Source organism: Mus musculus, chromosome 17 (genome assembly GCF_000001635.26).
Source record: "Mus musculus strain C57BL/6J chromosome 17, GRCm38.p6 C57BL/6J".
In the NCBI taxonomy this organism is placed as follows: Eukaryota; Metazoa; Chordata; class Mammalia; order Rodentia; family Muridae; genus Mus; species Mus musculus.
Window position 1 is genome coordinate 75,141,823 of NC_000083.6, and position 27,129 is coordinate 75,168,951.

General features: G+C 43.0%; 1 protein-coding gene and 1 pseudogene across 7 annotated transcripts in view; both read left to right on the forward strand.

The window, feature by feature from the left end:
* The window catches only part of Ltbp1 (latent transforming growth factor beta binding protein 1), a 387,033-nt gene that overhangs the window by 136,343 nt on the left and 223,561 nt on the right, over positions 1–27,129 (forward strand). For all 7 annotated transcript variants that reach the window (XM_006524348.4, XM_030249831.1, XM_006524350.4 and 4 more), the window contains exon 4: positions 9,443–9,612. In XM_006524348.4, the coding sequence (XP_006524411.1) occupies positions 9,443–9,612 (170 nt within the window). The remainder of the gene's footprint in view (positions 1–9,442; positions 9,613–27,129) is intronic.
* Positions 23,354–24,038, forward strand: Gm6276 (predicted pseudogene 6276; annotated as a pseudogene).

Sequence of the window (27,129 nt, forward strand, 5' to 3'; positions counted from 1 at the left end):
TGGTTCACTGGCTGTTTTCTTAGGTAGGATTATTTTTGCTGTGAAGAACACCATGACCAAAAGCAAATTGAGGAGGAGAGGGTTTATGTAGCATACAATTCCAAATTTCAGTCCATTGTTGAAGGAAGCCTGGACAGGAACTCAAGCTAGACAGGAACCTGGAGGCAGGAGCTGATGCAGAGGCCATGGATGGGTGCTACTTACTGGCTTGCTCAGCCTGCCTTCTTATAGAACCCAGGACCACTACCCCAAGGATGACACTACCCACAGTGGGCTGGGTCCTCCTGTATCCATCACTAATTAGGAAAATGTGCTACAGCTAGATCTTAGGAAGGCATTTTTTTTTAAATTGAAGTTCTCTCCTCTCAGATGTGTGTCAAGGTAACATAAAACTGTCCAACACAGTTGTACTATACTGTATAAATACTCAGTCTCCAATGATTTGGGTCTTTCACAGGGCTTTTTGCTATCCATTTCTGACTTAATTCCATTATGGCTAGAACAAGACGTTTTGTAAGACTCGAATCTTTTAAAAATTTATCAAAACTCAAGATATGTCTTAGAATATGGTCTGTATTGGTCAATATGCTGCATATTCTGATTCTGCTCTAAGTGCATATAGAGTTGCATAAATGTTGGCCTGCTAGAGCTGGTTGTTGCTGCAGCTGGAGGCTTATCCGTCTGCATTTCCTATGTGCTCTGTAAACGTGTGTCTAAAACCTGCAACTTTTAGACTGTTTTTCTTTGACCAAGGCATTTTTTAAAAAATGGGTTTTCTGACTTGCATTTTGATGTCCTGCCATTCAGAGCCCAACAGGCAGGGTTGCTATGTTGTCTTGATGAGTTAACCCTTTCCCTGATGGGTCAAGCCTACTTGGTCTTTGGTAAGAGTGTCAGCTCTGAAATCAATTCTTCTGCTATGAGTGTGAATGCTCTAGCTCTTTCAGTTCTTCTTGTCCTTGTAATGTTTCGCCAGCAAAACACACTCGGACAACCAGATCCTTCTACGGCAAAGCTTTATTGCTTACTTATCAGGAAGACCTCGAATACAGGAAACTCAGTCCTTTTATAACCCACAAAGAGCGGTTGGAGAAGTGTCAGCTCCTGATTAGCTGCTCACTATCAGCCCAGATGACTGCCACGGGACAGGCAGGGCACAAGGCATGAAAAAATACCCCAGCATCATGCGCAGACTACTTGTTTACTAGTTAGAACACGGGATATCAGTGCCATCTTGTAATGGCGATTGCAAGGGCGGCTCCTCACAAGTTCTGATGACCTGTCACACCCTTTCCTGGCCACTCTGTTTGTCCCAGTGTTTTGGTGGCTCTTTTGCAGGTAGCCTCTGACTTTACACTGAATTGTTCAGGACTTTTGTGTTTTTCAAGCATGTAGAGAAAGGGAAGTGCTGCTACCTGCTCTGTACAAAAGCTGTTGCTGGTTTAGCTTCCAAAGAAGGGGCTGTACTCCCTGGAATCTTTCAAAAAATTACATATTCGTGTATTATGAATGTGTGTGTGTGTGTGTGTGTTTGCATGTGCCACAGAGTGTGTGCGGAGGTCAGAGGACATCTTGTCAGAGTTGGTTCATTCCTTTTCTCATGTGGGTCCTGGGGTCTTTAACTCAGGTAGTCAAGTCTGGTGGCAAGTACCTTTATTCATGGAACCATTTCACCTGTACCTACCTACCTCCTATAGTGTGTTCTCCATAGCAAAACACAGCTGCCGCCACCACCACCACCACCACCACCACCATCACCACAACCTCCTGCTTTCTCTGATTCTTTGGTTTATGTTACCTTCACGGTGTTTTTTATGTTTTATTTTTCTGGAATACTTCAATTCTGGTGTGTTTTGGTACCATCAGTATGTTTCATGCTATCTATTAGTCTCTTCAGTAATAGCCTCTGGCTTCTTACTTATTTGGGTTCAATTGGTGATTTTGTATGAATGGGTCGCCGTCAGGTGGTATCCCCTCAATGGTTTCCATTGCCCCTGACAACCCTGTGAGTACTCCCTGGAGAAGCTCATCCCTTAAGCCACTGTTGACATCTTCTCTTTGTTCTAGTGTCTTCTCTTCTGGAGTAGCAATCACCCACACTTGCTGGAAACTGAAGGCAGCAGGGTCCCCATGATGGCTTGGATTCTGTAGTCAGACGCCGGCCTGAGGGACCTGAGCTGACTTCTTGAGCCTTTGCTCTCCATCATTTATCCCTCATCTGCTTTTTCTCCCACTGCTTACAGACTCCAGGATGCTCTCCATAGGTGAAAGGGTCAGATAGTATCAGACGGACCTTTTGTGGGAAACATTTTATGGCTGGCTGGGGGTTCCCCTGTGTGAGGCCCAGACTCCTTGTCTGAAGTGGAAAGTGCTGCATCTTTTGCCAGATCCTCCCACCCGCTCACAGGTCAAATAATGGCTTTAGTTAGAAATACGGAAAAGTTTAGTTAATCCCTGCACCAAAACTTGCCACTAGGAAGGCAGCAGTGTAAACAGCGTGTGACTAATCCTTTCTTCAGAAGAGAGCAGTTCTGTGCAATTGTTTGCCCCGTGTTTACGAAGACACAGAGGTTTCCATAGATGCAGATCTCTGAGCAGCCGGCTATCCCCCGCCCCACTGTCTCCTTCTCCTTTCTGCTCCTTTTCTTCCCTACTGGCATTCCCTCCATTCCTCCGACCCCCTTCTGGTACTGCTGCCATACTGTCTGTGTGGCCAGTGACCTGCTACCAAACCCGATGGCCTTTGCTAATTCTGTGTATCTTGCTTCTTTGCAGCAATTTGTAAATAATCTTCTCTCCCTTCCTTTTTGAAACCCTTTCCTGCTCAATATTTCTAGACCTATATACTGTGTGGTTTTTAATCTCTTCTGATCCTCTATCTCTTCTCTTTATGTCCTATCTATCTGCCTATCTACCTGTCCACCCATCTGCCTATCTATCTATCTATCTATCTATCTATCTATCTATCTATCTATCTATCTATCTATCATCTATCTACCTATCTATCTTCATCATCATCATTTAAATGAGTCTTGGTTTATTCTGAGTTCCATATACAATGATTCTCAAGTTCACTACAAAACTAAGAGAATGGAGATGTGGCTCAGTTGGTAGAGTGCTTGAATACCACACATGAAGCTTTGGGTTTGAATCCCAGCAATGCAGAAGCCGAGTGATTTTGAACATACTTGTAAATCCAGTAGGAGTGTGTGTGGGGTGGAAGAACCTGAAACTAGATAGATCACGGACTCTGTGGGAGGAGCTGTTTTCTTAAATACGAGTCTTGTACTCTTTCAGAGGACATGAAGATTTATGCCATCCTTAACTGTATGCCAGAAAGCAGAGAAGTTAGGCTGCCAACCAAGTGTGATTCACCCTCCTCAAAACTGTGAATGGGTCTCACATAGCCAAGGTTGGCCTTGAACTCATATAGCAGAGGATGTCCCGGAACTTGTACCTTTTGATCTCCCACCTGTGGGACTAGATAGGTATGTGCTATCACAGTCAACGTCTGTGCTGTTGGGGTACAGGTCAGAGGAGATCCCAGCACTGAAGGGGGAAGTTGACACTAAGTCCCACCCCTAACTAAGAAGCTCATTGCAGCTGATGCCAGTGGGTAAGGGAAAAATCCGGTTTCTCCAATGGAGTGTCACTGAATATGTCAACCACATGTCCGAGAAAGATTCTCTACCCAGTAGTAGCTGGACAACACAAAGCAGACCCCATGTTTGTCTTTTTCTGTACTGTTTTGTTTTGTCTTGGACACTTTTTTCTTTGTCTCTTTGTTTTAGTTCTGATTTTGACTTTTGATTTTTTCTGAGAGAGAGAATGAAGATGACATTGGGTAGGTAAGGAGGTAGGGAGGATCTGGGAAAGAAAAGAATGTGGTCAAAAACGTATTGCACAAGAATAAATTTTCAATAGAGAGAGAGAGAGAGAGAGAGAGAGGAAGAAGAAGAAGAAGAAGAAGAAGAAGAAGAAGAAGAAGAAGAAGAAGAAGAAGAAGAAGAAGACAAATCTTAATTGTGAAAAAAATTGTGTCTACAAAATAAGCTGCGAAAACTTTCTACTGACATGACATTAAGAAAGGGCGTTGATTCTATGTAACCTGGTGCACTATGCTATCAATCGCAGCACTTGGGAGACAGAAACAGATGGATCTCTGTGAGTTGCAGGCCAGCCTGGTCTACAGAGTGAGTTCCAGGACATCAGAGCTATGTAGAGCGACCCTATCTCAAACAGACCAACAAAAGATTAATTTTTTTAGAAGAATTCTTTTTTTTTATTACATATTTTCCTCAATTACATTTCCAATGCTATCCCAAAAGTCCCCCATACCCTCCCCCCCCCCACTTCCCTACCCACTCATTCCCATTTTTTTTGGCCCTGGCGTTCCCCTGTACTGGGGCATATACAGTTTGCGTGTCCAATGGGCCTCTCTTTCCAGTGATGGCCGACTAGGCCATCTTTTGATACATTTGCAGCTAGAGTGATAAATCCCCTTTCTCATAGGATATCTACACAATTAAATGTGGCTATCTCCCAAGACTGTTTGATTCCATGCTTTCCAATCAAAGACTAAAAAATAAAATCTTTTCATATTTATTGTAGTTTCTGTGTGCACATGCATGCCATAGCATGGGCGTGGAGGTCCAAGGACAAGTTGCAGAAGTTTGGTTTTCTTTCTCCTTATGTGAGAACTAAACTTAGCTCATCAGCTGTGGCCTCAGCGCCTTTCTTGGCTCATCTTTTTCCTGGTTCACTTTTTAAGATTTTACTCATTTTATGCAGATGAGTGCACTGCCATTCATATGCCCGATGTGTTCAGACACACCACCAGAAGAGGGCATCAGGTCCCTCAAATAGTTGTGAGCCACCATGTGGTTGCTGGGAATTGAACTCAGGACCTCTGGAAGAGCAGTCAGTGCTCTTAACCACTGAGCCATCTCTCCAGCCCTCTGGTTCATTTTTTAGTTTTTTTTCCTTTTTTTTTTCCATTTTTTTTAACAGTTTTGATTTTTGAGGGGGCTTGCTCCTTAGAACATCACTTGGATGTTTCCCCCAACTGTCTCCTGGACATTTACTGCATGTTTCTGACTATGAAACTATAGTAGCCTTCTTTTCCACAGACCAGCCCCTCATTCTAGCAGCTTTAGTTCAGCATACCTCTTTGTTCCTACTTTTCCCTTTATCCTTGAACCAGGAACACTCTTCCAGGTAGCATCTTTACAGTTTCAAGCGTTCAGGAACCTCTTTTGCTTTGGTCCTTGACTCTTGCTGGTAGTTATCTTCATGTGGCCCCTTCTTGATATATTTGCTATGAATGTTGCCCAAATACTAAGAATGACACAATGAGCAAAGATTTTGCTCACCTCACCCTTGTCCTGCTTTCCTCCCAAAGCTGCTACTTTGTATGTGTTGGCTTCCTGTCTCTGTGGATGCAAACAGCACACTTCAGCGTTGACTTCTTGTTCTTCTATCCGTGTCTTCTATCAAAGTCATGCTCATTAATGTCACCTCTTGGCCCTCGATTGGGAAAGATGGGGGCCTCTGATTTCATTCTTCCTCTTTCAGAGTTTTCCAGCTTCCTACAGCCAACTCTGAACCTTTTGTATCACCCGAATTGATGGTGCAACACTGGAGCCTCTAATATTTTTGTACTCTTTTGCAATTCCATATTTGTAATACTTGTCTGTGCATGACCACTCTGCACTGGGCCCTGTGAGTTATTTACTTTCTTCCTTCTGTCTGTGCCTCTTGAAGGTCAATGCTCCTGATACCAATTTGAATGGCTTCTCTCCTCTTCTTAGTCAAATTTTCTTCCTTTGTGCCTGGAGTCCCACAGGGATCCCTGACCAACATTCTTATGCCTCAGGTTGTGTTCCATGAACTTTCACCAGTGAAGTAGCCCAGGACTGCTCAAAAAAATACATCATAGAGGGAAAAAATGTCAGGATATCCTTCTCAATGATGATAGCTCTTGTTTGTGTCATTGGTTTTGCCTGTATTTTGTGTAATACAGGCACAGAGGAGCTACATGCTACATCTTCAGGTAAAATATGCAGCTTACTGGAGGTTAAGGTAAAAGAAGAAAACTTTTTTTTTCCAGTGTGGAAGGCATAGCTTCCCCTACATTGTAACAGTCATTATTTCTCATTATACTTTGACTATCTTATAAATATATTTTAATGCATTTAGTGTTTATTAGTGGGTAATATAAATATGATAGATGGATGGCAAATGTGTTAATGACTGGAATGGAAGCTGGAGCAGAGGCCCCTGAGGGCTCTAGCAATAGCAGTTCTTTTGTTTGGGGGTGGTGTGTACAAGATTAAAGCATTATCTTATGGAATGGATAGAACAGGGAGATTCTCTAGTGGATGAATACTGGGGACTGTGAGTTTCAGAATATTGAATATTTGAAACTACCAGTGTGGTTGTATTTTAGAATTCATAATTTCCCCTTACTTGCAATTATGAGGGAGAATGGATGAAATATCAATGGGTATGTCCCTTTTTATTTTGAACCAGAATTCCTATGGTTTTGTTTCTTTTAAAATTTCTCTTCAAAAATTTGCACCTCTTTTCTTGAAAATTGCATTTACAATGATGTGACTAACCTGATATTTCTTCCTCATGGCTAAGTTTCCCACGATCCTGGAAATGGGGGGAGAATAAATTTAAATAATCAAAAACCAACTAAATTTCTTCTTTTTTTCTGAGATGGCTGGGTGAAAAAGAAGGAAAGGCAGACTCATGAAAGAGGATGTGTGTTAGTAAGGCCAAGAGGGGGCTGTGGTGGAACTACCAGTGGGGCTGCTGGAGGAAAAGCTGGACTCTGATCCCAAGAGAGGAAGAGTGGCTGTTGTCTCTCAGAAGTGTCTGGGATGAGGGATAGGGCAGTTTCCCCACAGGGTCTGCTCATATTCTCATTATTTCCTTGATGGGGCTGTGATAAGTTCATGTGACAGTTACTGACTACAGAACCCATGCATTGTGAGCTGTTGAAAGCAAAGTAGAGGAATGGGACAACTGGTATACCTAGCTGCAGATTTGCAGTGTATGGTTGCTGTGCACACTAGCACCGTAGTGAGACTGAAGTCTGGATTTTCTTAAGTTAGGGACGGCTGAGCGTTGTTCTCAAGTTCATGGACAGATTGCTCTCTTCCCTTTGATTCTTACCTGTTACATAGAGGATAAGAAGCCTCATGCACATAACCTGCAGCTCACTTCTTGCCACAATTGCTTTTCCAGTTTTAGAAGAAAACTGTTGTTCACCTGTGAGGCAGACCCCCAAAACTTACCTTTCTGGATATGTCCAGGGCAGGAGTGAATAGTGGCCATCTCAGTTTCCTGGAATGCTGGGTCCTTTTGTTCCAAATAGGAGCTAGTTCTGTGTTTTTGTGCAGAGTGACAGAATGGCTTAGAGAGAAAGAGAGTCATTTCCAAGGTGGGAAGGAGACTGATAGAATAGGCTTGTGACCACCATATTTGTCCAGCTGTTTCCACCTCCCTAAGCATTACTTCAAGTTCAAAACAACACTCACATTATCAAAACTGAAAGGTTTACAGTGTCAGCCCTTAGTTAGTAATTAGTCTGGTGTCAAAGGAAGTTCCCCATGTGGTACCACAACTTGGAAGATCCAGACCCAAGATGGCAGTTTTAGGCATTTTGAGACCACTGGGTTTGTAGTGATGAATGCCAAGGTACCAGCATCCTCAATTCAGCCATTTCTGGTCCATATTCTCCCCAGATTGCTTTGTTGCATTTCATAACTCCCTCTTTAGCCTCAACAAGAATAAATTTGAGTAAATGTATTTGAGATTCTTTGACTATTTTTTGATGAAGCACCTAAATGATAGTGCTCTGTGACATGATGACTTGTCTTTTGTACTATATGTTATTTCTTTTACTGTTTATATAGTCCCTTTGCTGTTAGTGGTGGTATGCAGTAGTCTAATAATTTCACATGTTCTAAAGTGAGTGTGGCCCTGGAGAGATGGTTCATTCAGTAACCTACTTGCCATGCAAGAATAAGGCCTGGAATTTGATTCTCAGTAGCTATGTAAAGAGCCAAATGTGGCAGCACAGGTCAGAAATCCCAGCACCTGGAAGGTAGAGACAGAAGGATCCTGGAGTGTTGAATAGCCAGCCTCGCTGAATTGATGAGTTCTGGGTTCAGTTAGGTGGAAATAGATTGAAGAATGCATTGGCTATCTACCTCTGGCATATATGCACACACACACAGATGTACATATATACTACACACTACATAAATACATGAGGATAATACATATATTATATACTACATAAACACACATACATGCACATGAATATATACATATACCGCACACTACATAAATAAATAAAATGAGTCTGTGTTATGTTTTTTTTCTATTTTTCATTATTGGTCTTAGCCCAAGATTAATTATTCTTGTTATTTGTAGGAAATGGTATTTTTAAAACACTTAACTTGAATTAAGTTACATAATTTATATAGTTATATAATTATGAGATCTAGAATAAAGTTAAATAGGTATTTCCCTGAGGCATTTTCATAACACACACACATGTATATATGAATGCATGTATATATGTGTATATTGTGTACATTGAATCAGAAATTTTTTTTTTTTGAGACAGGGTTTCTCTGTGTAGCCCTGGCTGTTCTGGAACTCACTCTGTAGGCCACGCTGGCCTCCAACTCAGAAATCCGCCTGCCTCTGCTTCTCAAGTACTGGGATTAAAGGTGGGCACCACTACTGCCCGACTATTGAGCAAGCTTCTTAACTGGCTTCTTTCAAACTCAAGATGCACTTGGTCCTGCATCTCAAATGTTGGCATTAAAGCATGGACCGCCATGACCAACTTATTTTATTCTTTTTTCCCCTTTGCTTTAATGTGTTCATGTTTTTACGAAAATTTTTTTTTCTTTTGGCCTTGTGTGGTAGAAATCCTCTGATTTAGAACATGAAATTGAGGCTCCAAGAGCCAGACGAGCTACCCGCTAGAATCAGGTAGTTTGGAACATCCTGCTGTCCCACACTGGCTCTCAGTGCTTATAACTGACTCCTTGCTTTGTTCTTATTATCTATTTGTTTGTGCATCTAGTCATGTCTGGGGCTTTGCCTTTTTCTGAGTAATGGATGCCCTATGTTTTGCATGAAGGCCGAGGTAGCTATGTTCTGAAGTCTTTGATAAAACCCACTTGCGATAACCCATTTCTCACGGTGCATTTTGACTAAACAGATGAGTCCCCTTCATGCTGGATGGTTCTACCTATAAACCAGCGGTTCCTTCCTTGTGTGCCACAGATGGTGAGACAAATGAGCCGTGTGTGGTACTGGTCCTCCTTCCGAAGTTTAAATTTTTTGTTCTCTTCTTATGTTGACATTGAAAGCCCCGTGTTTATTTTCTTATCCTCTCTTTGTTTCTTCCCAGAGTTGCACCCTTATCTTCCCAGAATGTGATGATTCGGCATGGCCAGACCCAGGAGTACCTGCTCAAACCCAAGTACTTCCCAGCCCCGAAGGTGGTCTCTGCGGAGCAATCCACCGAAGGCTCTTTCTCTTTAAGATATGGGCAGGAGCAAGGCACGGCACCCTTTCAGGGTGAGTACCTTTCCAGACAGCCATTTTCCTGTGTTACAGACTCACAGTTTGGAAACATTTTTCTTTGGTTTAGATGGTTGTAATGTGTCACAGTAGATAAAATTCAAGAGTCATTAAAACACCTTCTTTGGTTCCTAAAACAACCAGACAGCAGGGTTTTTAGCATGGTTTCCTTATTCGGAGGAAAGACATTTTTCCGGGACTTTGGAAATAAATCTGGAGTGACTTGCCCGAGATTCTGTTTCTGCAGGATTTCTTCTTCTGGGAGACGTGTTCCCTCTAATTTTAGGTACAGCGGCATGTCTGACATGTTTGTATTGATAAAATGTTTTCTTTAGTTAAGCTGCCAAGATCCATCCCTTGTGAACGGCCTGATTTGTCCTGCACTTAGTCTCTGGGGCTCGCCTGTGGTAGCTATTTTTATGCTGAAAGGTCTACCTAGTTTTCAGTCTACCTAGCAGATGGCAAGGAAGACTTGACTGAGTTTGTAAAGGACTATTGTATCTGGGGCCAGCTTGGTTGGTATCTCCCTCTAGGAGAAGCTCAAGGACACGAGGCCTGGCTGGACGGGTAGGGAATGTGATGATTTGTGGTCTAGGTATTACAGAGTGTCTGCTGGCAGAATCCTCGGAGAGGGCGCTGGAGCGAGGCACAGACCATTCAGAGGCGAGAACTAGGCTCACTGTCTCCTTCCAGCAGCTCCCTGCTTCAGTCCATGCTGACTGATCGCCTTCACCAGAACTGATCAATGAGTGTGCCAGGTGGGAGGGGGAAAGGGGCTCTCTGGGACCAGCAGGAAGACTGCAAATAGCCCAGAGAGAGTTTTGCTACCGTTTGACACTTAAGAAGTTGGAATCTGCTGCAGATTTGATGCTTGCTGGTGGCCCCCACCTCCCACTTTCTGTTAAGATCCTCTGGTGACTGACTCTTATTTTTTTTACAATAGAAAATGCAGTGGCAGATTCGTTTGCCTACACTTCACGATGTGAGACCGTTCTCTTCTGTGGCTGGTGGCCCACTCCAGAGAGATAGTTTGGTGTGGTTTTATTGGGATGGTCATGAAAGCCAAGTAGGGCCTTAGGGGATGGTATGGAAACCACTTGGATCATCTCCTTGTCAGACAAGACAGTCCCTTGTCAGTCACAAAATGACAGCTTTAGTCACCATGCTCCTTAATGCTCTTTGATGTCTTCAGGGGGTGTGTTCCAAGTGTGCAGTGTTGTCTTCATCCTGATTTTAAAAATAAACAAGGGGAGGGGCTTATTGTTATTAGCTCATGTAGGTAAACACTTTTATGAAAGCTCTCTAACATTTGGAAGCAGTAAGAAAGGGATTTTTGAAACTTTATGTTCATATTTATAGAGGAACAAAATTCCAAGATTGATGAAAAAGTCAAGAAAAGATGGCTTGATGGTCACTGGGAAGAAGATAAGATATGGTGCTCTTAGTGATGACTTATTATTCAAGTGAAATTCTCTCTCTCTCTCTCTCTCTCTCTCTCTCTCTCACACACACACACACACACACACACACACACACGCACACACACACAAATCTATATATTATCTCTATCTTTAAGAATTTAAACCAAACCCTTGATTTAGCTGTCTTCTGGAAAATGAAATGATGACTTCTTTTGAAGTCCCCTGCCTTTTGTATGCATTTACAATGTAGCGGGGAGCTCGTGAATGTTTGTAGACTACCACATGACCTCAGTGACGGTGTGCTCGTCTGAAACCCTGAAAAAGATGGAACCAGATCAAAAACAGGCTTAGGGAGGACTGAAACATTAGTCATATCTGAAAGGGAGGAAGGGAAATGTGGCTATTTTTACTGTTGCTAACACTATATTGAGAGCTGGAGGTCGAGTTGGAAAGCCTTGAAAACAAGTAATTTTACAGGGCTGTGAAGGGTACTGAAATAGGAACATGAGGGAGAGGTTAGAAGGAAGTCTGTTGCTGGGAAAGGAGCAGAGTAGGAGGCAGCTGAAAGGGTCTGCTTCCTCACACTCGCACTCTGTGTCAGGTTGGAGGACAGTGGGAACCCAGTGTAGGACTGAATGGAGGGGGGTTAGCAGTAGATAGCCCAGGATAGTAGAATCCTTTAACACCTTCATTCTCAGCTTCCAAAATAGATCAAATCCAAACAGATCAATTCCACAGTGTGCTGAGGGCTAAGCAGTGAAAGAGAAGCTGATAACTCTGACCTCAGAAGGACTGAGGAGATCAGGCCACTAGGGAGGACACACTTTGTCTTGGGATGAAATGGCAGAGTACCTCCCCAAGTGTGTTGCCATGACTTCGAGGCAAGCTACTAGGACTGGTGGAAACACTTAGGTTGGTAAAAGAGTTCGTGTTGTTTTCTCCATTGGAAAGAGGGGTTGAGATTGCTGGGTAATAGGTGAAACATAAAAGCAGAAAGGATATAACTAGGGTTTGAAGGACACAGGGAGGGAAGGTCTGGGGAGGAGAATCAATTGCTTGTAAAAATATAAGGGAACCAAATATGTTATATGCTAATTAAAATAGATGCATACATACACATACATAAATACATAGATAGATACATAGATTAGTAGATTGACAGATACGTAGATATGTAGATTGCTAGACACACAAACACACACACACTCCAAGATACATAGGTACGGCTGAAAAATGAAGTGTGCTACTATAATTAGTTAGTTGGGTCAAAACTGGCATCTTACAAACAGCAATAGTGGAGCATGTAAAATCCTGTTTTCTGTAGTTTAATAATCTCAGAGAAAGAAGAGATAGCAGCCCCAGAGAACAAATACTTGCCAATATGTGTATTATCAAAATATGCAGGTAAGAAAGATAAGGCAATTGCAAGTGGAGTGGACTCAATATGGCTGACTGTGTGACTGCACTAAGTTTAGTGATCTTCTGGTGAAAGATTAGACAGGGAGCAAGCCATCAAGTTGCTGGTGATCTCTCTGGGAAGAAGCAGTGTTCTGCTGGAGTTTCCCAGACTCTCAGCAGTGTGGCTCACTCCCTTGTCCACTTTGTGCACATAACTTCTCATATTTTGATGTGGTGTGCTTGTCAACCTTCTCAGTCACTAGGCAATGGGACTCCCTACATTGGGTATTCTGTGGTAACTGATCCTAGTGATACAGCCTTGAATTTAACTTGCCTGAGTGTCAGCTAAAGTATAGGTTGGCAAACTTGTGCTTAAGCTCAGTAAACATTTTAGGCTTAGTCACCAAGAAGAAAACCAAGGTTGTTATACAGTATTTTGATACCTATTTAAAATAAGACCTTTAAAAAATGTCACAGAGTGTAGAATACTGGGTAAATTGTTGGAGGCTGATGGACTATCAGCCAACCCAGGTCTAGAGACTCTGTGTGTGTGTGTGTGTGTGTGTGTATGTGTGTGTGTGTGTGTGTGTGTGTGTGTGTGTGTGTGTGTGTTTTGGTTTTTGTAAGAATCTGTGTTGAGGTTTTTGTATGTATATTCGTATGTGTGTGAGGGTTCACACATGTATATACATGTTGTGGTTAGAGATTGACAATGGGTATTTTTCTCAATTATCCTCTATTGTATGTTTTGAAATGGGCCTGTCTTGCTGAGCCTGGAACTCACAGATTCAGCCTGGCTGGCCATCAAGCCTGTGGGATGTGTCTCTCTCTATCTCTCAGGGCTGGGATTACAGTTGACCACACTATGCTCAATTTTTTCCATAGATGATGGGAATCCACACACAGGTCCTTGTGACGATGGAAGAAGCACTTTACCCACTGAGCATCTCCCTAGTCTCAAACCCGGCTTCTTAAGCTACGAAACACATCCAGATTTGAGATTTGATGACTGATAACTGAGAACAGGAGAGAAAACCCAAAAACTTCCCAAGAGACTCTGCCTGTAACTGCCATTCATTGTCAATGCCCTTACCAGCCCACGCTCTACACTCTGGTAGTTCTCAGACATCTCTATCAAGTTCGTAGACAGCAGAAAATCAGGAAGCACTAGGAAAACTCTATAAAATAAGTTGAGTTTCTTTCAATGTTAAGAATGTCAGGCTGAGGAGCAGCTGGCAAAATAGGGAATGCTAGCCAGTGCTCTTAACTACTGAGCCATCTCTGCAGGCCCTTGGTTTCGTAGTATTTTTGACTTGGAAAATTTGTAGTAATAGAACACACACACACACACACACACACACACACACACCCCACAACCAAAGACTGATGTCACATGTTCTTTTGTATTGCTCTATACTTTAGTTTTTAAGACTGGGACTTGCTAACTTGGCGAGGTTGGCTACCTACTGCCATCCAGGGTTCCTCCTGGGTCTGCCCACCATCCCCTGATCCAATGCTGTGGCTACAGATCTGTACTGCCATTCCTGGCTTCTACATTGGCCCAGAGGACCTGAACTCAGGTCTTTGTGCTTGTGAAGCAAGCACTTTACTGACTGAGCCGTCTCCCTAGTCCTGACATTGGAGGTCTCATTGCTAATTCCAGTTGTTTTCCCACGGTTAGGGGCTCAGTGTTTTAAGTGGGCTACTTGTATTTCAATATCAGCGTCTAAAAGTTTATTTTGTTATATTCAAGGAAGCAGACGTCTTAAATTCCAGAAGAGGCATATGTCATGTTTTATAGATTAACTTCCCAAAGGTCTATAAACACAGATAAGTCAGACTCTTAAGAGGAATGAGGATTTATACTCTGATGCACTGAGATGGGGAGTGGGAAGGAAAGAGAAACAAGCGTACCACAAACACACAGTACTGTTAAAATGAAAAAAAAAGCCCACTTTAAAAATGTTAAATACAATGCTTTTTGCCTAAACAAACAGTCTCAGAGTCCATCAAGCTACTTTTGGCAGAAACTGGCACCTCAGGAGTTGTCTTTTCCTGGAGTCTGTGGTCTGTGTTGACCTTTCCCAGTCAAATCTTTGCTCAACCCCCACCCAACAGCCAGAGGTGGATCCACCGAAATCCTCTCTTTCCCTCCCTGATAGGTAGATTGGCTTCCTGGGCCTCCTGAGCCTTGCTGGGAGAGAAGCACAATGTGTTCTCACTGCATATATGTTCTCATAGCATGTATGTTCTTATAGCATATATGTTCTCATAGAATGTATGTTCTCACAGCATGCATGTTCTCACAGCATGTATGTTCTCACAGCATGTATGTTTTCACAACATGCATGTTTTCACAACATGTGTTTTCTCACAGCATGCATGTTCTCACAGCATGTATATTTTCATAACATGTATGTTCTCACTATAGTCTCACAGCATGCATGTTCTCATAGCATGAATGTTCTCACAACATGCATGTTCTCACAGCATGTATTTTTCCACAACATATATGTTTTTAAAACATGCATGTTCTCATAGTATGTATGTTGTTACAGTATATATATTCTCACAGCAAGTGTGTTCTCACAGCATATATGTTCTTATAGCATCTATGTTCTTACAGCATGTTCTCATAGCATCCATGTTCTCACAGCATGTTTTTGTTTTCCAAGCTCTTGTTTGACCACACTGTGTAGCCCAGGATTTGAGACTTGGACTTTTTGGACATGTAAGAAATCTTTACACTTTGGGAGGCATGGTGGTTGAATGTATGTTTGGCTGTATCAGGCTTGTGTTTAGACATGTCAGAAAATGTGACATAACATGAAAGCATGTCAGGGTGTGCTGATAAGTAGTGATGGCTTCTCATCTAGAAAAGTCAAGTCTGTGTATCTGGAGTGAAAACTTCCCATGGTTGTAGATTGATTGGTATAACAAAGAGGCAACCAGGGATGTCTGAATTTTCTTGGCTGTTGAGTTCAGTGAGGGAGGGGGAGAGAGAGAGAGAGAGAGAGAGAGAGAGAGAGAGAGAGAGAGAGAGAGAGAGAGAGAGAGAGAACACATAAGTGCATTTATATACATACACATATACACATATGTGTGTGTATGTGTGTGAGAGAGAGACAGACAGACAGAGACAGAGAGACAGAGAAAGGCAGAGATAGAGACAGAGACAAGAGAAAAAATGTTTTTACAGACTACTAGAGAAGACAGCCCAAATCTGACCATTGGGAGATAGGCAGCATTTAGCAAAGACTAGTCTGCTGATGCCAGAGAAGGTGGACAAGGGAATTGATTGGAGGCTCCTAACGCCTATGACTAGCTGTAGAATGCTCATGAAGTGGATGCCTGTGGTATAGCTCAGAGAGTCAGTGATGCGATAGAAGGCACCTCCCAGCACAGAAGTATCCCCCTCAGCTTGACTGTCCTCTCTCAAAGGAGGGAAGAAGCTCGTGGGGGTAACTAGGTAAAGGTAGACACTGGGATAGCTGATTTAAATGGGAAGAATTAGAGTTCAATTCTTGTATAAGTGGCAGATTGCAGAGTAGAGCCCATCAGCATGTTGGGATGTTGGTAAGGAGGAGGTTGCTCTTGAGAAACATCAGGCCCTTAATTCAGAAGAGACAGAGAAAGAAAAGCAGCAGTTGGGGAGACCTAGTGTCCTGGAAACTGCGCGGCAGACATTGACAGCTACTGACAGATGGGATGAGGGCCCTTTAGGACAGATTTCCAGATGAACCAAGTGTGAACATGGATGGAGAGATGTCCAGGGATGCAGGTGAAACCTTCCCTAAATGGAGACTGCCATCAGCGAATGTGGAAGTGGGTTATTTCTTTGTGTTTGGCTACAACTGATTCACTGGGCACTCCATGGCAATGGAATTTGGACCAGCCAGCTTTCCAAGAAGCTGATCAGAAACCACACCCACTACAGCCGCAGATGCATAAGCACGCAGGACTAAAATATGAGAACAGACTGCTCTAAAGAAGGAATAATGGGAAAGTTTCTTACGTTTCCCTTGCAAAATCAGGCTCCCAAAGCTGCTTGCCCACCTGCATACGGTACTGTAATCCCCTCTGTAATGCCATGTGGGTGCTAGGGCAAAGGGTGGGTACAGAAAGCTCACCTTCCCCTCCATGATGCCTCTCGGAACTTAGTTTTAATGACACAGAGAGTGAAATGTTTTTATGTGTATAGACTGACGCATGTGTAAGTGAACAAGGCTTGGTCAAGTTCATCTCAGAAATCCAGGTTTGATAGAGGGTGGAGTGTTTCTCTGTATTTGGCTGTGCCAACTTAACCTTGATGGTGAGGCCGAGGGAGTGTCAGACTTATACAAGATGGGGTGGATCCCATCTCTGTCCAGGAAGGTATGCGAACAGGAATGTTCCCTGTCTCCCAATCAGCTACACACAGTTAAAGATAGCTGGGAAAGGGTAGACAGGGATAGATGATCAGCATTTCTAAGAAGCTTATCCAGCAGCGTATAAACAGCGATGGGGCAAAGCCTTCCAGAGGGAAGGATTATGTAGTTTAAATTCCTCCACAGACAGTCTCCAGTGCCAGAGACAACTTTTCGTTCCAAAGGCCCAAACTTTCATAATAATGCTCACATTCAAAGCTATTTCTGGATGTTGAGGCTAATTTTAAGGTACTGAAAAAAAATCAATACTTAGTATGGCTCCAGAATATTTTAGAGTTAAACTGTGATTTTAACAAAATTCTCCTTGGGGAGGGGGAGAACACCAATGAGTTTACAGTTTGCCATAGGGAAATAGAATAGCATCATTTTGGGAAGAGAAAACCTATATTTAAAAAAAATGGAAGAAATGTTGTCTTAGTTTTGTTTTTGTTGCTGTGAAAAAACACCATAACCATGGCAACCTTACAAAAGAGTACATTTCGATGGGGATGGCTTACAGTTCGGATGTTTAGTCCGTTATCATCACGGCAGCATCCAGGCAGACATGGTGGTGGAGAAAGAGCTCAAATGTCTACATCTTGATCTTTAGGCAGCAGAAGGGTACTGTATCTCACTAGCAAGACTTGAGCATATATTGAGACCTCAAAGCCTGCCTCCACAGTGACACACTCCCTTCAACAAGGCCACAGCTATTCCAAAAAGGCCACACCCTATGAGCCAAGCATACATCAATCACATGAGTTTATGGGGGGCAGCACAGACAGGGACTCTTCTGACTTTGGATTTGTTTGACGGAGTACAAAGACTTTACTTGGCTTACCTTCTGAAGGGAAAAGAAGCAGCAGCTACTGATAAGAGTTGAAGCCAGTTTTGGTTCAGAACAGATAAGACTCTGGTGGTGTGGCTCGGGAGACACGTATCACAGGAGTCAAGTGGCAGGCTTGTCCTCTCAGAAGTTTTCCCTTGAGGAAGGATATCCCCTAAGGTTGCAGATGACTGCCTATCGTGAGGATGTCCCACTTTGAGATAAGGACCAGCACCTCTCACTGGTGTGAGTTGCACATGTTTTTTTGCCACACACACACACACACACACACACACACACATGCATATGTCATACACATGTGCATATGAGTACATATGTACATGTGTGCGGAGGTCAGAGAGATTGATGCTAGGTGTCTTCTTCAGTTGTTCGTCACTTTATGTTTTCAGAGAGTCTCTCACTGAACCTGGAGTTCAGCACTGAAGCTAGACTGGCTGGCCAGTGAGCTCTGGGAAGTTGCCCGTCTCTACAGTCCTCAGTGTTGGGCTTACAGATGTATGCTCCTGTGCCTGGTCCGTGGGTGAGCTCTGGACTGTAGGACTCAGGCTTTCATGTTTGCATGCCTTTACTGAGTGAGCCATTTCCCCAGCATCTTATATCATGCTCTTTTCAGAGGGGGCCAATACTTGGGATTCAATTCAATGCTTTTCACAAGCTAGGCAAGCGCTCTCCCATGGAGTGGCATCCCTGGTCTTGGTTTTTTAAAACATGCTTTCTTATTGCATAGTACAGGCTATCCTCAAACTCAGGATCCTCCTGTCTCTGCCTCCTCTAGGCTGAAGATTACATGCCTATCTAACAATGCCCAGCTATATCCCATCTCTATTTTGTATTAGAATTATGATATTTCTGGGGTTTGAATTCTATCCTATTTGTTTTCTTTCCTAATAGACAATTTATGTTGAGCTAATTCCTGATAGACAAATTCTTTATCACAGTGTGTATCTCTCTCTCTTTCTGTGTGTGTGTGTGTGTGTGTGTGTGTGTGTGTGTGTGTGAGAGAGAGAGAGAGAGAGAGAGAGAGAGCAAGAGAGGTGTATTAAGTAAATGTGTATGTATTTTTGGAATAGTTTTTAGTTTTTTAGGTTATCCATACAAATAGTATCCAGTTATTAAAAACTTCTTGTAGCCTAAGTGCACTTAAAAAGTTTGGTTTTTCAAGGTTTTCAATCTCTCTCTCTCTCTCTCTGTGTTTGTGTGTGTGTGTGTGTGCTCGAGCACGCACTCAAGCACTTATTCATGTGCATATGCGCACATGCATGAGCACACAGGCACACACATCCATGCACATTAAATGTGTGAATGCAGGTGTTCACATGTCACTGTGCATACATTGGTGCCAATCCCCACCTTCTACCTGGACTGTCTGCTGCAGACTTCCCTGGATGCTCTGGGATTACCAATGTTTCTGCTTTTATACCCAGCTTGGATGTGGATTCTCGGGATTTGAACTCAGGTCCCCATGCTTACACGAGGCAAATCCTTTTATCCACTGAGCCACATCCCTATCCCCGATTCTTCAATGAACCATTCTAAGTAGGATTGCTTTGGGGGGCAAACGTTGTCCTTATGTATACCTTTTCGGAGCCTATGAACGGATTTGGAAAGCTCCGTTAAGTCGAAAGCAGGATCTATGGAGCAGGTGAGAGAGTCTTGCTGGGTGGCGCACTAGCCTCCAGGCATCTTGTGTGGGATTGAGTGCACGCCCCTAATGAGTCTAGAAACACACCAACCCAACAGCTGGGATGCTCTTTAATGACTAAGCTAAAGGTTACAGGTGCATCCAAGGACTGCAGCAGCTCGATGGGAGTCCAGCAGAAACCAGAGCGCTCCCTCCCACACTTCAAGGTTTCATTCCAAGGAGCAGCCTGCACACGAAGCCTGCTTTACTTTAGAGAATAGCCCTCCTCCCAAACAAAATATTTTCATTTTTTCCCTTTATTCATCAATTAAAAATAATATTCCTTGTGGTTCAGATAGAGAGAGAGAGAGAGAAAAAAAGACTGTTCTAAATGTTGATTTCCGCCCCCTTAATTCACTAGGTTTGTAATGAGAAAGGACTGTTGAGGTGGGCTTTGCTTTGTTTTGATAGGGAGGAAAGGCGGGGAACATATTCTGTGAAAAATGATTCTCTGATCTATTTTACTCCCATCCCTGCATTTTATCTACCCCGGCATGACTAATGAGGGATGACATTAGTTATGTATAATTCTTTCTTTCCTCTCCTCTCTTGCAACCGCTTTATTTATTCCTGCACATCTCTCCTTCATTTGGGCTTGGGCAGTGAGGTGGGCGCGGCTCTGACTGATGGCTTGAAGAGACCTCACATGTTCCCTTCCTCCTTCCTGGAACCTGGACCACCTTGGAATCTGTTCTCTCTGTGTGTCTCTCTGCCTCTGCCTCTGTCTGTCTTTGTCTCTCTGTGTCTCTGTCTCTTTCTGTGTCTCCTTAGATCACCATGCCTGTACGACAGAAGAAAGACTGTTGGGAACAATTTAGACAGATCAGTTGCCTGTCTCAGTCAGGGACACAATCTGGTTGCAGTTAGACAGAATGCATGTAGGTAGAAAAATACCATATGGATAGCCCCACCTTCTGGGTACAGTGAACTGGAAAACAGGCATTTGACCGGTGTGGGGCTGGCCAGCTGTCTGTCAGAGCCTTCCCAGGCAAGGCTGATGCTGACTAAACTAGATTCAACCGAAGGCCTCTTGAGGGATTTGTAATGGAGAAGAACGGAGAGGGAAGTAGACTAATCAAGGGAAGTGGGGGCAGCCACAGGGAAACTTTCTGCTCCATGAATCCTGGGTGCAAGAACACACTTCAAAGTTCTTACAAAGGCCTGGGGATGGAGCAGTGTGTGATGGGCACCCAAATGTCGTGTGCTTCTCACTTTCAGTAAGAGACACTTACAGAACTTAGTACTGGTCCTGTGAAGTCTGCCTTGTGGGGCTGGGCGTGCGCATTCTCTTGGGATGGCCATCAACCTCATTGCTCCATGCAGCGTTAGTCTAACACCCTCTCACCTCACATGATGTGAACTCTCTGCATTGTAAACAGAAAGAGTCCAGCTACTGGAGATTCTATTTCTAACCTGCTCCCTCACAGTTGCGTGTTCGGACAACTGGGTGTCCCAACATGATCGTCTTCTAGGGAGGGAAAACCCAGCTGCCCTGCTTCTTTGCTTCGTGCCCTTAATAGCTCTTTCTCCATTCCCCTCTCTCCTAGAAAGGCGTAGAATGGCGGGGCAGATAGGAAGAGGGGAAAGGGTGGGTGAGTTTCAAAAGTTCCCCAAACCCTTGGAAAACTTGGAGAATTTTCTTGCCTGGCCTGAGATCAGTAGAACCTGATTTATGGATTTGAATGCTCATCTGGATTATTTTTAATGATTAAAGCAGGGTTTTTTTTTTTTTTTTTTTTACAATTTAACACACACACACACACACACACACACGCATGCATGTGTGCGCACGTGTGCACGCACACACACACATTTCTATGTATTGTCACTTCTCAGCCTCTCTCTTGTCTCCACCTCACTTCCATCAGCTCTCTTTCCTCCCTAGGGTCCCTGTTTCCACATTGATGTCCCTTTGTTTTGTTTTATGACTCACTGATTTTTAACTAGTGTTGTCTGTGTGGCCACAGGCACCCCTGGATGGTCCCATATAGATTTTCTTAAAGAAACATTTTCAGTTCGGGCTTGAGGATTCTTGCTCATTCCGCATGGAGAATATCCAGTTGACGTTGATCCAGTGAGTGTGGCTTGGGGGAACCTTCTCAGGAAGTCTTCCTGCAACCCCATCTTGACAATTTATTCATCTTTATTGGTTTGGGCTTTCTGGCAACCACCGTGTGGTATTTGTGTAAATACCTATCAGGCATGCCTTGCCATGTCTTGTACATAGAAATGCCACAGTAGTTCACTCTGTCTAAAGGATTCTTTCAAAGACGTGTAGTGGAGAAAGTGATTCCTGTCTCTTGTCAGGGGTCCCAGTTTCCAAGCCACACCTGAGTATATCTGGAAAAAGAAACCCTACAGAAGTTACGATAAGTTGTATTTTTGGTCTTTAAAGATTGTGTAGCTGGAGAAATGAGAGACTCTTCCTCACTTGTTTGGCACGTTCTATGTGTTAACGGCTACACTAAGGTCTGGGTATGCATTTATTCAGCGCTCTGTGTCTGAATTGCTTAACAGTGGGCTACAGTCAAAGAGACACATCCCTGGGTCAGCTCATTGCTGGGCACTCATCATCACACTGCACACTTACAAACCTTCCTGCCATATGTTTTTCATTGGTCACAATCACTTTCTATTTATAATTAATAATAGTAACAACAACAACAACAACAACAACAACAACAACAGCAGCAGCAGCAGGGTTTCTCTGTGTAGCCCTGGCTATCCTGGAACTCATTCTTTAGACCAGACTGGCCTGGAACTCAGAGATCTGCCTACCTTTGCCTCTCAAATGCTGTGAATAAAGGCGTGCACCACCACACCTAGCTAGTTTAATTTCATTTTTTTAAAAAAGATTTATTTATTTATTATATGTAAGTACACTGTAGCTGTCTTCAGACACTCCAGAAGAGGGCGTCAGATCTTGTTACAGATGGTTGTGAGCCACCATGTGGTTGCTGGGATTTGAACTCCGGACCTTCGGAAGAGCAGTCGGGTGCTCTTACCCACTGAGCCATCTCACCAGCCCTTAATTTCATTTTTAAAGCGGCAAAGAAAGTATTAGATATCACTATGTCATTTTCAAGTGAAAAGTGTTGTTAGCTTCTCCTCTTCCCCTTGACCTCAGTGACCCACCCATGAACCCCTATCCCAGCCTTCCTTTCCACCTTCATGATATATGTCTTATTGCTTACCTACCCTACTTTCTTTAAATCCTCTTTTAATCCCTCTTTGTCTCATATCTAGTTTTTACGCACGCACGCGCGCGCGCGCGCACACACACACACACACACACACACACACACACAATACACTAGGATCTGTATATGAGAAAAAAAACTATGATTTTTGTATTTCTGAGTTTGGGTTTCTACATTCAGTATAATGCTTTCCAGATCTGCGTAGTTTTTTCTGAAAATTTCATAGTTGTTTTGTGGCTGAATAAAATTTTATTGCGTTTAGGTAGCACGTTTTTATTATTCATTCATCTGTTGATGGACATCTAGGCTGTTCCAAGTTCCTTGCTGTTGTGAATAGAGCAGTAAAGACCAGGCATGTGCCAGGAACTCTGTGGTAGGATATGGAGTTGCTTGGACATTTGCCCAGCAATGATATGGCTCAGGATATATGGCAATTCTATTTTTAATTTTTGAGAACCTCTCCTTACTGAGTCCCATAATAGCTATATCAGATTGCTCTCACACCGGCAGTGGACAAGCAGTCCTCTGTCACACAGCCTCGCCATTGGTTGTCCAGTTTCTTGATGACAGCCACTCTGCCTGGGAGGATGTGGGTTTATCAAGATAGCCTTAACTGAATTTTCCTGATGGCTAGGAATGTTGAACACCTTAAGAACACACATTGGATGCTTGTGTTTCATCTGTTAAAGGTGATCTATTTTGTTAGATCATCTGTTGATTTGCAAGCTGTTTTTTTTTTTTTTTCAAATTCTGGGTATTAGGTCCTTGTTTCAAGAATAATTGGCGCTCTTTCCTTTCGTTGCTGCGTCCGCAGCCGTGAGTATGCTCAGGCTACAGAAGGGGCTTGCCTCTAGTGTCCTCTGCTGTGGGAAAAAGAAGATCAGGTTGGATCCCAGTGATACCAATGAAATCGCCAATGCCAACTCCTGTCAGCAGATCAGGAAGTTGATCAAAGATGGGCTGATCATCCGGAAGCCTGTGACTGTCCATTGCCGGGAAAACACCTTGGCCCAACAGCAGGGCAGGCATATGGGCATAGGGAAGAGGGAGGGTACTGCCAATGCTTGGATGCCCGAGAAGGTGACCTGGATGAGAAGGATGAGGATCCTGCACCGGCTTCTCAGGAGATACCAGGAATCCAAGAAGATTGACCGTCGTATGTATCACAGCCTGTGCCTACAGGTCAAAGGGAATGTGTTCAAAAACAAGTGGATCCTCATGGAGCATATCCACAAACTGAAGGCAGACAAGGCCCACAAGGAGCTCCTGGCTGACCAGGCTGAGTCTTGCAGGTCTAAGACCAAGGAAGCACAAAAGTGCAGGGAGGAGCGCGTCCAGGCGAAGAAGGAAGAGGCCATCAAGACTCTGTCCAAGAAGGAAGAGACCAAGAAATAAAGCTTCCCTCGTGTCTGTACTTAGTGGTCTGGCTGTGGCCTCACTTGGATCAGTCATTAAAATAAAACAAGCCTTAAAAAAGAAAGAAAGAAAGAAAAAAGAATAATTGGCAAAGATTTCCTTCCATTCTGTAGTCTTCAACGTGATCTCTTAGTGCAAACAAGAGATTCAGTCAAAACAAGCTGTATGAGATTGTGCCCGGTGGGACATGGCATGCTGGTTTCAGGAAACTTAGTTTTATAATATAATACATTCTAAAAATTACAAAATCTATAGAATGATGACCACATATAAAGCACTAACATAATAGTTTCTTATTATCAAGTATAGGTATTATATATAATAGTATGTTTTTAAAATTGCCCTTATTTATTGATATGTTTGTGTGTGGGGGGGGGGGCGGGGGGTTGGGTGTGCTCAAGCGTATGTGAGGCTATTAGAGAGCAACTTTGGAAGTCATTTTTTTTACTACCATGTGGGTCCCAGGGATCAAACTCAGGTCCTTGGACTTGACTGCAGGCACCATTACTGTTGCAGACCTCATAATGGTTTGATCTTACTTGTCTGCCAATGGCAGTACAGGACACATGCACATATCATCGTTATCACACATCTGAGCAGAGTATGGCTTCAGCTCTTAAGGATGTCACTAAGCAATAGGGATTTGTTAGTTCCATTATAACCTATGAGGAGACAGCTGCTTAGTATGTGATGTGTCACCAGCTCAAGTCATTGTGAGACTAATGGTATTAGCACACTATCTTGACTGTTTAAAATGTTATTCATAGAAGTTTAACAGGAACCACAGCTATGAGTTGGAATAGTCAAGAGAGATCAGTAATTCTCAAGGGACTATTTTACTACTTTGTGTAAGATACTTTTAGGTGATTGGATAGCCAGAGTCCAATTACATTTTGAGAATTTGTGAATTTTGTGAGCTATAGGAATTTTATCTTACTTACCTGAATATGGAGTTACTATTAAGCCCTGTTCAGTTTCACAGAAATAATCAAACATCAAAGAAGCTCTCCCTGACCCACAATCCATTTCATCTATTCCATTTGGATTTCATCTCTTGAAGAAAGAGGTATGGAGTTGGTTTTTTGATATATCTTAAAGTCACTACAGTATTCATCAGAGGAGGGTCTATCTTGATGAGGCAAAACCAAAACAAAACAAACACACACACACACACACACACACACACACACACACACCAACAAAAACAAGCAAGTTGAAAATGAGTAACTTAAAAAGAATTAGCTCACACCCTGAAAATCAATTTGTAATTATGTAATATTTATTTATTTATTTATTTATTTATTTATATTGGCAATGAATCATTCTTAAGATTTTATTTATCACATGATACTGGAGACGAAATACTATGATTTTGAAACAGGGAAAGCTTTCCTAATGATGAGACCTTGGGTCACTGAGCAAGAATTGTTTTGGTAATTGCAATTGCAAAAGTGTTGATACTCAACTTTTATAGAGCTTCTTAAAGCAAAATGCATTCAATTTACAATGTTGTTTTTGTTCCCTGTGTTTCTCTTTCTTTGTTTATAAGAAATAATTATAGGCCATCAGGGGTGCATTGAGTCATCTATTGTCGGCCTGTTAGTACCAGGGACTTAGATGCCTATTGAGGGTTTAGGGGTATGGCCTTCTTTCTCTGCTCTGCTCTCTCTCTCTCTCTCTCTCTCTCTCTCTCTCTCTCTCTCTGTGTGTGTGTGTGTGTGTGTGTGTGTAGGGAGAGATTGAGCTTCCTAGGAGGGAACATGGAGGCATGTATGAACATGAGTGCAATGAGTGCATATATGAGGCCATCAGCAGCCAAGCAGTATGTTGGTCTACAGAGTTTCTTTTCTTTGTTAAAGATGGGCATCTGTAGTGGCTTGAAGCACACAAGTAGGCTGGGCTGCTGTTTTCCCCGTCACAGTGCTAAGATTGCACTTGTGTGCTATCACACCCAGCTTTATTTTTTGGTGTGGGTGCTGGGGCATACATTCAGTACCAAGGCAAGCACTTCATTGACGGCCTTTTTGCCATTCTTTTCCTTTTATACTTAATTTATATTTGTAAAATGTTCTAGTTGACTTTATCCTATGCATTTATCTGTCTTTGGTGCTATAGACGATTTCCAAGTCAGGTTATGAAGGTAACAGACGCTTCAGACGATTCAACTCCTTCGAAGTCGTATGACTTGCACCATGAGTCGCTGGGTGAGAATCACCCATCCCTCTGTCCCTCCCACTTGTCTTCCTGTGAGCTCTGAAGCCTCAGACTCTGTCACCTTGCTCACTGCTCTTCCTTCTTACAGCCACCTCTGTCCCTCTGGGCCATTTCTCATCTCCAAGGACAGACACGTAACTTTTGGGACATTAGTTATACATAGGAAAGACTAAGGGTGAGAGACAAGTAAGAGAATGAGAGGGCACACGGTTTTTGTTTTACATTTTGACTGAGGCAAAAGGAAAGTGGCAAAGTAGAGAGGCATCGACAGACATAGGGAGACAGAATCAAAAGGACAGGGGTCTCTGCCATTCATCAGGACTTAGGGTGATAGAATTTGGGAAGGGAAAGGCATCCAAAGGATGGCTGTCAGGGAGAGCAAGAAGGACGTTTTATAGGGGACGAGTCTATGTGTGAAGGAAGGAAGTGTGGTAGTAAAGATCCTGCAGCATGGCCTGGTTAATCCCTGGCTGTCCATGTGGGTGTGGCTGAAGATGAGGGCCAGTTGTGCCTAAACAGGATAGGTCTTAATTTACTTTAAACAAGTTTGATTTCTGTCAGAACTATTTGTGACAAGAACTATATAGGTGACATAGAATCTTATTTATCAGAGTGAACACTGGAGATGAGCTAAGATCTGTGAAGGAAAGAGCCTCCCCTGAGGCTTGTGGGCAAATCTTGGAATTTGTTGCTTGGTAAATGCATAACCCAGTAGCCGTTTGCCTGTGTAGTCAGCCTTCCTCCTCCACATACAAGCAAGCCGATGCTATTTCTGGGAATGGTGAATGACAGAGCAATGACAAATGTATCCACTCTCTTGCTTTTTGAAAAACAACAAATGTGGAGATAAATAAAACCTAATTCCATTCCAAAATTAAGGGATAGAAAATCTGAGTCACACAAGGCATACTAAGCACTATTTCCTGCAGCC